Raw genomic sequence first — 16328 nt, 5'->3', positions numbered from 1 at the left:
CACACGAGGCCCATACTGGAGAGAAGGTCACTCTGTGACCAGTAACCTTTATTAGCCAGCACTGAAGTGATGAAGGTGGGTGGAGCTTCCCCTTTTATACCTGAAAGTCCAGGTTAGGTGTGTCTCCCACAAGTTCACCACCTAGTGGTCAATGTTCTCACGGTGTACAACTTGGGTCAGTTTATACATGGGTTACAATGACTGTTAAATACATGACACGCTCTCTGTCCTCTCTCTGTTCTCTCTCCCCCTCTCTGTTCTCTCTCCCCCTCTCTGTTCTCTCTCCCCCTCTCTGTTCTCTCTCCCCCTCTCTGTTCTCTCTCCCCCTCTCTGTTCTCTCTCCCCCTCTCTGTTCTCTCTCCCCCTCTCTGTTCTCTCTCCCCCTCTCTGTTCTCTCTCCCCCTCTCTGTTCTCTCTCCCCCTCTCTGTTCTCTCTCCCCCTCTCTGTTCTCTCTCCCCCTCTCTGTTCTCTCTCCCCCTCTCTGTTCTCTCTCCCCCTCTCTGTTCTCTCTCCCCCTCTCTGTTCTCTCTCCCCCTCTCTGTTCTCTCTCCCCCTCTCTGTTCTCTCTCCCCCTCTCTGTTCTCTCTCCCCCTCTCTGTTCTCTCTCCCCCTCTCTGTTCTCTCTCCCTCTCTCTGTCCTCCCTCTCTCTGTCCTCCCTCTCTCTGTCCTCCCTCTCTCTGTCCTCCCTCTCTCTGTCCTCCCTCTCTCTGTCCTCCCTCTCTCTGTCCTCCCTCTCTCTGTCCTCCCTCTCTCTGTCCTCCCTCTCTCTGTCCTCCCTCTCTCTGTCCTCCCTCTCTCTGTCCTCCCTCTCTCTGTCCTCCCTCTCTCTGTCCTCCCTCTCTCTGTCCTCCCTCTCTCTGTCCTCCCTCTCTCTGTCCTCCCTCTCTCTGTCCTCCCTCTCTCTGTCCTCCCTCTCTCTGTCCTCCCTCTCTCTGTCCTCCCTCTCTCTGTCCTCCCTCTCTCTGTCCTCCCTCTCTCTGTCCTCCCTCTCTCTGTCCTCCCTCTCTCTGTCCTCCCTCTCTCTGTCCTCCCTCTCTCTGTCCTCCCTCTCTCTGTCCTCCCTCTCTCTGTCCTCCCTCTCTCTGTCCTCCCTCTCTCTGTCCTCCCTCTCTCTGTCCTCCCTCTCTCTGTCCTCCCTCTCTCTGTCCTCCCTCTCTCTGTCCTCCCTCTCTCTGTCCTCCCTCTCTCTGTCCTCCCTCTCTCTGTCCTCCCTCTCTCTGTCCTCCCTCTCTCTGTCCTCCCTCTCTCTGTCCTCCCTCTCTCTGTCCTCCCTCTCTCTGTCCTCCCTCTCTCTGTCCTCCCTCTCTCTGTCCTCCCTCTCTCTGTCCTCCCTCTCTCTGTCCTCCCTCTCTCTGTCCTCCCTCTCTCTGTCCTCCCTCTCTCTGTCCTCCCTCTCTCTGTCCTCCCTCTCTCTGTCCTCCCTCTCTCTGTCCTCCCTCTCTCTGTCCTCCCTCTCTCTGTCCTCCCTCTCTCTGTCCTCCCTCTCTCTGTCCTCCCTCTCTCTGTCCTCCCTCTCTCTGTCCTCCCTCTCTCTGTCCTCCCTCTCTCTGTCCTCCCTCTCTCTGTCCTCCCTCTCTCTGTCCTCCCTCTCTCTGTCCTCCCTCTCTCTGTCCTCCCTCTCTCTGTCCTCCCTCTCTCTGTCCTCCCTCTCTCTGTCCTCCCTCTCTCTGTCCTCCCTCTCTCTGTCCTCCCTCTCTCTGTCCTCCCTCTCTCTGTCCTCCCTCTCTCTGTCCTCCCTCTCTCTGTCCTCCCTCTCTCTGTCCTCCCTCTCTCTGTCCTCCCTCTCTCTGTCCTCCCTCTCTCTGTCCTCCCTCTCTCTGTCCTCCCTCTCTCTGTCCTCCCTCTCTCTGTCCTCCCTCTCTCTGTCCTCCCTCTCTCTGTCCTCCCTCTCTCTGTCCTCCCTCTCTCTGTCCTCCCTCTCTCTGTCCTCCCTCTCTCTGTCCTCCCTCTCTCTGTCCTCCCTCTCTCTGTCCTCCCTCTCTCTGTCCTCCCTCTCTCTGTCCTCCCTCTCTCTGTCCTCCCTCTCTCTGTCCTCCCTCTCTCTGTCCTCCCTCTCTCTGTCCTCCCTCTCTCTGTCCTCCCTCTCTCTGTCCTCCCTCTCTCTGTCCTCCCTCTCTCTGTCCTCCCTCTCTCTGTCCTCCCTCTCTCTGTCCTCCCTCTCTCTGTCCTCCCTCTCTCTGTCCTCCCTCTCTCTGTCCTCCCTCTCTCTGTCCTCCCTCTCTCTGTCCTCCCTCTCTCTGTCCTCCCTCTCTCTGTCCTCCCTCTCTCTGTCCTCCCTCTCTCTGTCCTCCCTCTCTCTGTCCTCCCTCTCTCTGTCCTCCCTCTCTCTGTCCTCCCTCTCTCTGTCCTCCCTCTCTCTGTCCTCCCTCTCTCTGTCCTCCCTCTCTCTGTCCTCCCTCTCTCTGTCCTCCCTCTCTCTGTCCTCCCTCTCTCTGTCCTCCCTCTCTCTGTCCTCCCTCTCTCTGTCCTCCCTCTCTCTGTCCTCCCTCTCTCTGTCCTCCCTCTCTCTGTCCTCCCTCTCTCTGTCCTCCCTCTCTCTGTCCTCCCTCTCTCTGTCCTCCCTCTCTCTGTCCTCCCTCTCTCTGTCCTCCCTCTCTCTGTCCTCCCTCTCTCTGTCCTCCCTCTCTCTGTCCTCCCTCTCTCTGTCCTCCCTCTCTCTGTCCTCCCTCTCTCTGTCCTCCCTCTCTCTGTCCTCCCTCTCTCTGTCCTCCCTCTCTCTGTCCTCCCTCTCTCTGTCCTCCCTCTCTCTGTCCTCCCTCTCTCTGTCCTCCCTCTCTCTGTCCTCCCTCTCTCTGTCCTCCCTCTCTCTGTCCTCCCTCTCTCTGTCCTCCCTCTCTCTGTCCTCCCTCTCTCTGTCCTCCCTCTCTCTGTCCTCCCTCTCTGTTTCGTATGGAGAAAGAGTCAGTCTGACTCTGAGCTCAAAGTAAAGTGTGACCTCTGTATTTTATTGCAGGTCTCCAGAGTGCTTCTCCAACCTGTGAAGCCACCTTAAATACCTGTGTTCCCAAGGCATTATGGGATCCCTTGGGATTCCAGGAGATGAGCCCTCTGGTGGCTGTCGACCAAATACAAGTCCACATATATAATCTCTCTCTCTCTTTCTCTTTCTCTTTTTCTCTTTCTCTTTCTCTTTTTCTCTTTCTCTTTCTCTTTCTCTTTCTCTCTCTCTCTCTCTCTCTCTCTCTCTCTCTCTCTCTCTCTTTCCCTCCCCCCTACCCCCCCTCTCGGCCCCCCGAGAGGGATTTAGAGCACGGGAGAGACCCGGGGCCTGCTTCTTGGCACCATGTGGAGGAAATGATTCTGGGTGGGGCCGGGGGGGGGGGGGGAGCAGAGCTTGACGGGGAGGGGCTTGACAGACACATGTCTGTCCAAAAAAAAAAAGTGTCGTACAAATAGTTAAACTGATTTTTTTTTTTTCGTCGGTTCTTTCCCCGACATTTTTTGGGGGAGGTAGGCAGTGTTCTTACAAAATAAATTTGTGCCTTGCATATGTCTTTGCTCGCAGATGATCAGAAGACCATAAAGTGTAATGGGGTGTGTTGAGATCCATAGTTGTGAGCTCTTGATCTTGACCATGTCACCCGGTAGACGATGAGCAAGGACAGGGAGGGAAATCCGATGGTGAACGATTAATGTTGTTGTTCTGCTTAAATAAGTTTTTATTTTAACTTCTGTGTACACATTTTCAAGTGCAGTAACTGCCATTGATACTTTGGCTTGATCTTTAAACATAATTTTAGGATCAACACCATGAGCAGTTCTTCATGTTTCACTTAGGCTCAAGAAAATCAAGTATCTGTTTAGCTGGATATAGTGATGGTTCTTTTTCTTGAACCTCGAACAATTTTTTGTGAAATGGTTTTTAACCAATAATTTAGTTCATGGCTCAAGAAAAGATTCTCCAAATCTACTGGGGCATAAATCAAATGTTTGACTGTATTGAATTAAAGTGCATCACCATACTTCAAAATGAATTTGACATTTCCTAAGGCCTGAAGAATATGCATATGGGGGGAGGGAGGAGAGGGAATGCATTGCACAGTAAACCTCATGATGACAGCTTAAATTGATGGAATCCAAATGAATGAAAGTCAATTGTGAAAGTGTCTTAATGCTTTTTATATATTAAGAGCAGTTATCAAATAACAATAACATTTGCCTGCACTCTAGTGTGTAGCTGAACTTCTGTGATCCATTCTGTGGTAAATCACAGTCATTTATATTTTTTAGAAATAGCTTCTTTCAGTTCCGTGTTCAGTACTTGAGTTTACAATGTGTCAAAATGATGGTTAAAAATCATGTGCAAAAGCTGCATGTTCATTGAATGACTTGTACCATCTTTATGATGAGCTCCTTGGGTGCTTTGTGTTTATCTTGAATAGATCTTTATTGAAGAGACTGGCCATTTCTGGATGAAGCACTGTAAAAAAGATTTCAAAAGTGAGGAGCCCCATGAGTATGAATCATGGCGTGTGCTGTATCTGAGGCTTTACGACGAAAGAGAACAGAAACTGAAAATATTGACACAAAGCATTAGTACTGCACATGCTAATAAGCCCAAAGGTCAGTGTGAACTTGGTATGGTGCTCACCTTTTTAAATGTAGGCCATGAAACATATAAGTTGGCAAACCATTATAGCGATGCAAAGGTTCAAATTGAAATCATTAATATATTATTGAATCTGGAGTTTGCTAGTCACTATAGACAGGCAACCTCTATAATCGGGTTGTTAACCTACCTCAGTTAATGTACACTTGAGAAGAATTTAAATAAAATGTCGTAAGGTGACCAAAAACATGCAGTTCAGCACAACTGCGTAAAGAATTTCAGATATAACATTGTAATAATCTTTTGCTGGAAATGTTGAGCAAATTTTGAGGGGCACGATTTGGGACAGTTGAAGGAGGCCATGCAATAAACATGCATTGATCTCTCCTATTGAAATAAAACTCTCATGCCAAATTTCACAAGTTTTGCTAAGGCCATAAAAACAGGGCATATCAGTGCTAGAACTGACGAGGCCTGCTCAGTCGGCCGGCTTGTAGTTTTGTTTTGCGGCATTTGAACTATTTTGCTGCTAGCTTTTTGGAGTTGATGCATTGATCATTGTGTCTATATTTTTCAGGTTCCTTTGGACTAATCTTTAGCATAATCCCCACTTTTGCTGTGCTACACTTCAATTTAAAGTGCCAAGTAGCTGCAGCAATCCAAGTTCCACCTATTAAGTTTTGGGTGTACTGCTGCATGGCCTGGCCGGGGAGGGCCAAGGGATGCAAGATCATCTGCAGATCCAAAAGGCACCGTAGATGCTATGTGCTTATCTTACATTACAAAGTTTAGCGAGGCTTGTTCCCCATGCTGCAGGCACCCATGCCACACAGTTTTTAGCATAAAACCAGGGCTTAGGAAACTCTTAACGATCACACAATAAATGCAGTGTAATTTACAAGAGTATATTAGTGGGCTATATTTGAAGTAATTGGAAAAAATTATGTTTGGTTAGTCATTTAATATTCGCACAAATATGTCCTTACTATACAGTATAAATGCACAGGAGGCCCATACTTGAGAGAAGGTCACTCTGTGACCAGTTACCTTTATTACCAAGACCTCAAGAGGCAGACGGTGGGTGGAGATTCCCCTTTTATACCGGAAAGTCCAGGTTAGGAGGGTCTCCCACAAGTTCGCCCCCTGTGGTCAGTGTTCTCAAGGTATACAACTTAGGTCAGCTTATACATGGGTTACACCAGCAGTTGAATACATGACATCACCTTCCCCCCCCCCCCCCCCCAAAGTCTTATTGGGATCACAGGTTAAGTTCCTCTGGTGGTTTACGCTCCCTTGTAGAGCGCCTGAGTTGGGGCTCTGGTTGTTGGGCGCTGGCCTGAGTGTCTGCTGTTTGCAGTGCCTCAGGCCTGTCAGACTGCCCACAGTGACTGGGCTCTCCTCCATTTAGTTCCGGTCACCTGTGGTGGAGTAAACTCTACGTCGTGTTCTTCCTCTGCTTCTTCTATGGAGTTGCTGAACCTCCTTTTAGTTTGATCCACGTGTTTGTGGCAGATTTGTCCATTGGCAAGTTCAACGACCAAAACCCTATACTCCTCTTTGGCAATCACAGTGCCTGCAAGCCATTTGGGCCCTGCAGCATAATTAAGGACAAAAACAGGGTCATTGACATCAATACATCGCGCCCTCGCATTCCTGTCATGGTAGTCACATTGTGACTGAAGCCTGATCTCAGCAATTTCTTTCATAGCAGGGTGTATAAGGAATAACCTAGTTTTGAGCGTCCTTTTTATTAGCAGCTCTGTGGGTGGGACCCCTGTGAGTGAGTGTGGTCGGGATCTATTGGCCAACAGGAGGCGTGATAAGCGGCTTTGTAGGGAACCCCCTTGGATTCTGAGCATCCCCTGTTTGATTATCTGCACTGCTCGTTCCGCCTGGCCATTTCAGGCCGGCTTCAACGGTGCCGTTCTGACATGGTTGATTCCATTTCCTGCCATGAAGTCCTGGAATTCAGTGCTTGTGAAGCACGGGCCATTGTCAAGACATCCGGTAGACCATGGGCGGCGAACATTGCCCGTAGACATTTTACCGTGGCAGAGGATGTGCTTGAATTTAAAATGGCACACTCAATCCATTTGGAGTAGGCTTCTACTACAACCAAAAACATTTTTCCCATGAAAGGACCTGCGTAGTCCACATGGATGCAGGACCAGGGGCTAAGGGGGGCTTCCCTGGGTGCGTTGTCCAGCTGGGCACATGTGTAGCACCTGCGAACACAAAGTTCCAGGTCTGCATCTATCCCTGGCCACCAAACGTGTGACCTGGCAATTGCCATCATCATGAATGCCCGGGTGCTCATTGTGAAGTTCTCTGATAAACACCTCTCTGCCCATCTGGGGCATGACTACTCGGTTTCCCCACAGTAGGCAATCGGTCTGAATCGAGAGTTCATCCTTGCGCCTACGAAAAGGTTTAAACTCCTCAGGGCATGCCCTGTACGTGGCTGCTCAGTCCCCATTCAGGACATATTTCTTAACTAAAGACAGTAGCGGGTCTTTATTTGTCCAGACTTTAATCTGACGGGCTGTCACAGGTGAGCCTTCGCATTCGAAAACTTCAACAGCCATGACCATCTCAGCATCATGCTCAGCTGCCCCCTCAGTGGTGGCTAGTGGTAGCCTGCTGAGTGCATCGGCACAGTTTTCAGTGCCCGGTCTGTGCCGAATTGTGTAGTCATAGGCAGCTAACGCAAGTGCCCACCTCTGTATGCAGGCCGATGCATTCACATTTATGGTCTTGTTGTTGGCCAAAATGGACGTTAGGGGTTTGTGATCTGTCTCCAGCTCAAATTTCCTGCCAAACAGGTACTGGTGCATTTTTTTTTTTTTTTTTTACTGCATATACACATGCTAGCGCTTCCTTTTCTAACATCCCGCAGCCCCATTCTGCCCGGGACAGACTTCTGGAGGCATAAGCTACCGGCTGTAACTGACCAATGGCATTCACGTGCTACAACACACCCCCGACCCCATAGGACAACGCATCACACGTTAAAACTAGTTTCTTACATGGGTCATATAACGTTAACAGTTTGTTAGAGCACGCAATTTGTTATGCGCCTTCAAAAGCCCTTTGCTGGCTGTCCCCCCAGACTCAATCACGACCTTTGTGTAGGAGCACGTGTAGTGGCTCAACAGCGTCTAACAGCATGCTCAATTTGGGAAGAAAGTTGCCAAAATAGTTCAGGAGCCCCAGGAACGAACGCAGCTCCGTCGTGTTACGGGGTCTGGGTGCTCTCTGGATTGCTTCTGTTTTGGACGCGGTAGTTCTGATCCCATCTGCTGCTACCCTCCTCCAGGAATTCTACCTCTGGAGCTAAGAAGACGCACTTCGCCTTTTTCAGTCCCAGCCCTACCCGGTCCAGTCTGCGTAGCACCTCCTCCAGGTTGTGGAGGTGTTCTTCAGTATCGCGACCCGTGATGAGGATGTCTTCTTGAAAAACCACAGTCCTTGGAATCGACTTGAGGAGGCGCTCCTATTTCGCTGAAAGATCACGGCGGCTGAACGAATCCCAAACGGACATCTGTTATACTCAAACAACCCCTTGTGTGTCATGATGGTGGTCAGCTTCTTTGACTCACTCGCCAGCTCCTGGGTCATGTAAGCTGAGGTCAGGTCCAATTTTGAAAAAAGTTTGCCACCGGATAGCGTTGCAAAAAGATCCTCCGCTCTCGGTAGCAGGTACTGATCTTGGAGTGACACCCGATTGATGGTGACCTTGTAATCGCCACATATCCTGACTGACTGATCCATCCGCTTTGAGCACCAGCACGATCGGGCTCGCCCAGTCACTGAATTCAACTGACGAGATGATGCCTTCCCTCAGCAGGCGGTCCAATTTGCATTCTATCATTCCCGCATCACGTACGGCACCGCTCTGGCCTTGTGGTGTACTGGCCAGGCATTCAGGTTTATGTGAATCACTACCTTGGTCCCCGTGAAAGTGCCGATGCCGGTTGAAATAATGGGTCAAATTTGTCCAGGACCTGTGAGCATGATACTCATCCACAGAGGAAATTGCATTGACATTACCCCATTTCCGGTTCATGACAGCAAGTTAACTCCTCCCCAGTAGTGTGGGACCATCCCCCGGGACAATCCAGAGTGACGATCTATTCTCCGAATCTTTGTGGCTCACGACTACCGTGGTGCTGCCTCGCACCGGAATGATCTCCTTTGTAAATGTCCGTAGCTGTGCATCAATCGGCAATAATTTTGGCCTCCTGGCCTTGGACACCCACAACCTTTCGAACTGTTTGATACTCATCAGGGACTGGCTGGCCCCCGTGTCTCGCTCCATTAATACTGGGATGCCATTGAGGAGCACTTTCATCATTATCGGTGGCGTCCTAGTATATGAACTGTATATGTGCTCCACATGAACTCGCTGAACTTCAGCTTCCAGCAATTTCCCAGTATTCATTTGGCCTCATGGGGCTTACATCGGGCCCGTTCTCCTCGTACATCAACCTGGCTGCAGCCTTCCTGCACATCCGCGCCAAGTGACCACTGACGTTGCAGTTTCTGCAGGTATATTGCTGATACTTGAATGCCCTGGCTGGGTGTTTGCCTCCACACCTCCAAACAAAAGGTCCATTACCAGTCGATCGTCTCTGACTGTCTCTGTAACTGTCCTTAAGCGCACCATTAACAGGTTTTGATGGCCCCATTACTGGCCGCATTGTCCCTTGCGATGGCATGAATTGCCATTCAGCTAGCCATTGTCTCTGTTGAATTCCCCCCTTGGGTTTGACTGCATGTTGGGGCATGTCCGATTGCCCTTGTCTGCCTAGAGAACTGTGTGCCGCATTAACAATGTTAACTCCCTGGTCATTTGCCACATTTGAGCCAAGATTTTTGCCATAAATCACTCTGGTCTCTTCCTCCCCTGAGATAATTGTCTGGGCTATCAGAGCCGCCGCTTCCCAGGTCAAGTCTTTGGTCTCAATCAGTTTGCTGAAAACCCCAGCAAGCCCAATGCCCTCAATAAAAAAAGTCTCGCAGCATCTCCGCTCTGCATGCATCTGGGAACTTACATAGGCTCGCCAGTCGCCAGAGATCTGCCACGAAGTGTGGAACGCTTTGCCCTTCTCGCCGCCGGTGCGTGTAAAACCGGTGTCTCGCCATGTGCATGCTGCTTGCCGGTTTAAGATGTTCCCTGATCAACTTACTGAACTCTTTGAACGTCTTGTCCGCCGGCTTCTCTGGCGCTCGAAGGTCCTTCATCAAGGAGTACATTCTGGATCCACAAACCATTAGGAGATGAGCCCTACATTTGTCGGCCGAATCCTGTCCCAACCATTCCTTAGTGACAAGACTTTGCTGTAGTCTCTCAATAAAGTTGTCCCAATCATCACCAACACAGTACCTCTCTTCTGTGCTGCTAGTAGCCATGCTCGCATGGTTTAAATCCCAGTTTCTCGTCGCTAATAATTTGCCTTACTATACAGTATAAATGCGCAGGAGGCCCATACTTGAGAGAAGGTCACTCTGTGACCAGTTACCTTTATTACCAAGACCTTGAGGCCGACGATGAGTGGAGCTTCCCCTTTTATTACGGAATGTCCAGGTTAGGTGTGTCTCCCACAAGTTCGCCCCTGTGGTCAATGTTCTCAAGGTCAGCTTATACATGGGTTACAATGACAGTTGAATACATGACACGCATAACTTTCAGTTACAAACCTTGTCCACTTCTGGTAAATGTGTGTATATAAAACACCTTGCTGTACAAATGCTTCTGGCTAACATTTTGGTGATTTAGCATTTCAACATGAGCAAATTGGTATTGGGATAAAATATCTGAATGCAAATTATCGGGAGGTACTCCACAATTATTTTTGTATATTTTTTCGCATCTTTGTGGGTTTTTTGTTCCTGTTACGCAAGCGTGAAGGTGCACGCTACAAAACATGAAAGCCAAAGTGACTCTCTTCTCTTGAAAGATGGTATTTGTTCTTTGAAAACTATTTCAAAGTGTTAAGTGCAACTGTCACTTCCTGCCTTTTGCAGCTGTTAATAGGGTGAGACTCTGAATTGGCCTACTCATTCAATTTAGCATTGGAAGTATCAAAAACATACGAGTATTGAAACATGCAGTCGGCCAATCGGGATCTGCAAAGAAGAAAGACATATTAATGTTTCGGATTATCATTTCTGTGGAAGAGTCACACACCTGAGCCATGTAGCTGTCTTTCCTCTTTACAGATGCTGACTAGCCTGCTTATTTCTAGAATTTGCACTTTTATTTCAGATTTTAAGCATTTGCAGTTTTTTTCTTATTTGTATTGTGTACACCAAATTTTTCACTTCCAAAGAGTCTTATCATGTACTTCGGACATCCCAAAGCACTTTATCGCCAATAGTTTACATTTTGAAGTTGGTCACTGATGTTTCATAGGCAAACATGCCAGCCAATGACCACACAGGCCCACACAAACAACAAATGAATGATTGACCTGATTACCTGTTTGATGATGTTGGTTGAGGGAGAAATGTTGGCCGCGAAAACTTTCTCCTTTTCATTCTTTCAAATAGTGTCACGGATATTTTACTTTCTTTGTAAGCTAGTTTAATGTCTCACCTAGATGACTCCTCCAAAAATGCAACACTCCCTCAGTGCTGTACTGAAGTGTCAAGCTAGATTATGTATTCAAGTCAGTCATGACTTGAGACGTAATGGGCTAGAATTTCCCCAAAGCCCGCCAATGCCTGATTGCCACCCAAAAAACCACTAAAGCGGGGAAGATTATCGCCAGTGAAAACTTGCCGAAATTTTTTTTTAAATCCGCCCAGTGAAAAATATGGGCCTTGCACTCCCAAGCTGGGCGAAAAAGTGTCATTTTGGCTAGATTGGATGGTGCCTAAAGAAAATGGGTGCTAAATTTACCCCGAGGCTGTGGATTGGGCCTAACATGAGAAAAAGAATAAAAATAATTTTTTACAAAACCTAACTTTAAAAAAAAAACCAAAAAACATTCCCAACACACTTTTAAATTAAATCACCCCATCAGATTTTGAAAATAAATTGTTTTTTTTACTATCACTTACCTTTTTCTTGCAGACCTACTTACCTACTGCCCAGCAACGCTGATCTTCGTGGGTGGTTTAAAACATTTTTTTTTATACTTACCCACGGGTCCCCGCTCAGCCGAAGATCGCGCCAGGGCGCTCTGTGGATGTTGCACTCCGGCGGTCCGCTCCCCAGCGATACTTCAAAACTGCCAGCGTGCCTCAGCTGGGGAATTTTTCGCTGACCCGGTTCTCGCCCAAAACGGCCAATACCGCCGAGAAACCGGGCAGTGAAACAGTGCAAATTCTAGTTGACCCAATTGCATTGCTTGGTATGACATTTCCAGGGTCCCGGTAAGGTAAGGAACCATCATGGTCAACACAGCCATCGACCGTTTCATTGCTGTTTGAAATGGTTACAATCCCCAGTCCCATTCCTAAACTGATATTGTGACAATCTTTCTGGGCATTTGTCTAAATTTCATTACGTGTTTTATTTTAGAATCTATTCTCCATAGCCGCATCTGAGGAGAGGGGAACTATTTCCTTCTAAACTTATCTCTTGTGAAGCTTTTTAATTTGCCCTAAAATTCTGCACTTACAGTCTACGTTAATGTACCTTTATCACTTGGCACTTTTAAAGTAAAAACCTGGGTCGTGATATCCCTAAATTTTCCCTTTAATAAAAAGATATATACTAAGTCCTGTTTTGAAACTTAACTAAGACTCAGAATCACCCTTTTATTCTCTGAATTTTCCACCACATTAGTTTTCAAAATTTTGACAGTTGAGAGGAAAAAATTGCACATAATCCAAATGTGGCCCCATCATAATGTAAATAAATTGTAGTTCAATAAACTTCTTTATGAAGGCATTGTATAAAATGAACTCCGGAGCAACAACCACTAATGTCTAGAAATGAAAGTACCAAAGACTATTTTAGACTAATTCCTTGATCTTTTTGTATTCTGAGTTAAGTTCTTGGTATTCCAAATGCAACCAAACCTATTCGGTCAATGCAAAGAACTTCCTCGTGTCTTAGGCAATTCTGGGAGGTTTTTTTTTTTTAAACATTTTTTTAGAATTTTGGTTCAGAATTTAAATTAAGATATCACCTTGAAACAAATCCGATTGTAAAAATGGGGTCAACTTTCCAATGACTCCACCAAACCATCATAGTGAAGTTGGGGATGGCATCAAACAGGAAATTAGAGATGCGTGCAATAAAAGTACAGCAGTTATCATGGGTGACTTTAATCTACATATAGATTGGGCTTGAAATAAACTGGTAGCAATATGGTGGAGGAGGATTTCCTGGAATGTATAAGGGATGGTTTTCTAGACCAATATGTCAAGGAACCAACTAGAGAGCTGGCCATCCTAGACTGGGTGTTGTGTAATGAGAGAGGATTAATTAGCAATCTTGTTGTGCGAGGCCCCTTGAGGAAGAGTGACCATAATATGGTAGAATTTTTCATTAAGATGGAGAGTGACACAGTTAATTCAGAGACTAGGGTCCTGAACTTAAAGAAAGTTAACTTCAACGGTATGAGATATGAATTGGCTAGGATAGACTGGCGAATGATACTTTTAAAGAGTTGACAGTGGATAGGCAATGGCAGACATTTAAAGATCACATGGATGAACTTCAACAATTGTACATCCCTGTGTGGCGTAAAAATAAAACGGGAAAGGTGGCTTAACCGTGGCTTATAAGGGAAATTAGGGATAGTGTTAAATCCAAGGAAAAGGCATATAAATTGACCAAAAAAAAGCTGCAAACCTGAGGACTAGGAGAAATTTAGAATTCAGCAGTGGAGGTCAAAGGGTTTAATTAGGCCGGGGAAAATAGAATATGAGAGTAAGCTTGCAGGGAACATAAAAACTGACTGCAAAAGCTTCTACAGATACGTCGAGAGAAAAAGATTAGTGAAGACAAATGTAGGTCACTTAGTCAGAATCAGATGAATTTAGAATAGGGAACAAAGAAATGGCAGACCAATTGAACAAATACTTTGGTTCTGTCTTCACTAAGGAAGACACAAATAACCCTTCTGGAAACACTAGGGGACCGAGGGTCGAGCGAGAAGGAGGAACTAAAGGAAATCCTTATTAGTCAGCAAATTGTGTTGGGAAAATTGATGGGATTGAAGGCCGATAAATCCCCAGGACCTGATGGTCTGCATCCCAGAGTACATAAGGAATTGGCCCAAGAAATAGTAGATGCATTGGTGATCATTTTCCAACAATCTATAGATTCTGGAGCAGTTCCTTTGGACTGGAGAGTAGCTAATGGAGGGAGAGAGAAAACATGGATTTATAGATCGGTCAGCCTGACATCGGTGGTGGGGAAAATGTTGGAATCAATTATTAAAGATGTAATAGCAGCGCATTTGAAAAGCAGTGACAGGATAGGTCGAAGTCAGCATGGATTTATGCAAGGGAAATCATGGTTGACAAATCTTCTAGAGTTTTTTGAGGCTGTAACTAGTAGAGTGAACAAAGGGGAGCCAGTGGATGTAGTGTATTTAGACTTTCAAAAGGCTTTTGACAAGGTCCCACACAAGAGATTGGTGTGCAAAATTAAAGCACATGGTATTGGGGGTAATGTACTGACGTGGATAGAGAACTGGTTGGCACACAGGAAACAAAGAGTAGGAATAAACGGGTCCTTTTCAGAATGGCAGGCAGTGACTAGTGGGGTACTACAAGGTTCGGTGCCGGGACCCCAGCTATTTACAATATACATTAATGATTTAGACGAAGGAATTGAATGTAATATATCCAAGTTTGCAGATGACAAGCTGGATGGCAGTGTGAGCTGTGAGGAGGACGCTAAGAGGCTGCAGGGTGACTTGGACAGATGGTGAGTGGGCAAATACATGGCAGATGCAGTATAATGTAGATAAATGTGAGGTTATCCACTTTGGTGATAAAAACAGGAAGGCAGATTATTATCTGAATGGTGACAGATTTGTAAAAGGGGAGGTGCAACGAGACCTGGGTGTCATGATACATCAGTCATTGAAGTTTGGCATGCAGGTACAGCAGGCGGTGAAGAAGGCAAATGACATGTTGACCTTCATAGCAAGAGGATTTGAGTATAGGAGCAGGGAGGTCTTACTGCAGTTGTACAGGGCCTTGGTGAGGCCACACCTTGAATATTGTGTTCAGTTTTGGTCTCCTAATCTGAGGAAGGACATTCTTGCTATTGAGGGAGTGCAGCGAAGGTTCACCAGACTGATTCCCCGGATGGCAGGACTGACATATGAAGAAAGACTGGATCGACTCGGCTTATATTCACTGGAATTTAGAAGGATGAGAGAGGATCTCACAGAAACATCTAAAATTCTGACTGGACTGGACAGGGTAGATGCAGGAAGAATGTTCCTGATGTTGGGCAAGACTAGAACCAGGGGTCACAGTCTAAGGATAAGGGGTAAGCCATTTAGGACCGAGATGAGGAGAAACTTCTTCACTCAGAATTGTGAACCTATGGAATTCTCTACCACAAAGTTGTTGAGGCCAGTTCATTAGATATATTCAAAAGGGAGTTAGATGTGGCCCTTATGGCTAAAGGGATCAAGGGGTGTGGAGAGAAAGCAGGAATGGGGTACTGAAGTTGCATGTTCAGCCATGATCTTATTGAATGGTGATGCAGGCTCGAAGGGCCGAATGGCCTACTCCTGCACCTATATTCTACGTTTTTCTGTTTCAGCAACCGGTACAACATAAGATCCTATCATTTCCAAGCCAGAGGCTTTGCACTTTCTCAGCAGTATCTAAACCTTATGACTGTTAGTTCGTAGATGTTACATTTTGGGGTTCTGGTTGGGGGATATTCTCCATTTAGTTAGGCTTCCTGCACTGCTTTTAAACTTGGGCATCTATTTGTCCTTGATGACTGACCGTTGTAACTTAATATTTCACCGCACCTCAAGATGAATGCTCATTCAGTTTGAAAATAGTTTATATTTGACTAAGAGAATTCTCTGACTTGTGCCCGCTACTAGAGTAGAGAAGATAACTTGAAATTACCATTAATATGTCCTTACTATGCATTATATATGCACACAAGGCCCATACTTGAGAGAAGGTCACTCTGTGACCAGTGACCTTTATTACCAAGACCTCAAGAGGCAGACGGTGGGTGGAGCTTCCCCTTTTATACCGGAAAGTCCAGGTTCGGAGTGTCTCCCACAAGTTCGCCCCCTGTGGTCAGTGTTCTCAAGGTATACAACTTGGGTCAGCTTATACATGGGTTACAATGACAGTTGAATATATGACATCACCTCCCCCCCCCAAAGTCTTATTGGATCACAGGTTAAGTCTCTCTGGTGGTTTACGCTCCCTTGTAGAGCGCCTGAGTTGGGGCTCCGGTTGTTGGGCGCTGGCCTGAGTGTCTGCTGTTTGCGGTGCCTCAGGCCTGTCCGGACTGCCCACAGTGACTGAGCTCTCCTCCACTTGGTTCCGGTGTTCAGTCACCTGTGGTGGAGTAAGCTCTACGTCATGTTCCTCCTCTGCTTCTTCTTTGGGGTTGCTGAACCTCCTTTTAGTTTGATCCACGTGTTTGTGGCAGATTTGTCCATTGGTTAAGTTTAACTACCAAAATCCTATTCCCCCCCCCTTTGGCAATCACAGTGACGGCAAGCCATTTGGGCCCTGCAGCGTAATTAAGGACAAAAACAGGGTCATTGAATCAAAACATCGCGCCCTCGCATTCCTGTCATGATAGTCACATTGTGGACTGA

General features: G+C 46.9%; 1 protein-coding gene across 1 annotated transcript in view; it reads left to right on the top strand.

The window, feature by feature from the left end:
* The window catches only part of eloal (elongin A, like), an 88003-nt gene extending 75898 nt beyond the window's left edge, over window positions 1-12105 (top strand). Inside the window, exons 8-9 of the mRNA XM_070884172.1 lie at window positions 4385-4565; window positions 12080-12105. Of these exons, the coding sequence (XP_070740273.1) occupies window positions 4385-4565; window positions 12080-12105 (207 nt within the window). The remainder of the gene's footprint in view (window positions 1-4384; window positions 4566-12079) is intronic.
* The last annotated feature ends 4223 nt before the right edge of the window (window positions 12106-16328 follow it).

This window comes from Pristiophorus japonicus, chromosome 7 (assembly GCF_044704955.1).
Source record: "Pristiophorus japonicus isolate sPriJap1 chromosome 7, sPriJap1.hap1, whole genome shotgun sequence".
NCBI lineage: Eukaryota > Metazoa > Chordata > Chondrichthyes > Pristiophoridae > Pristiophorus > Pristiophorus japonicus.
This window is presented reverse-complemented; position numbering and strand designations above follow the sequence as displayed.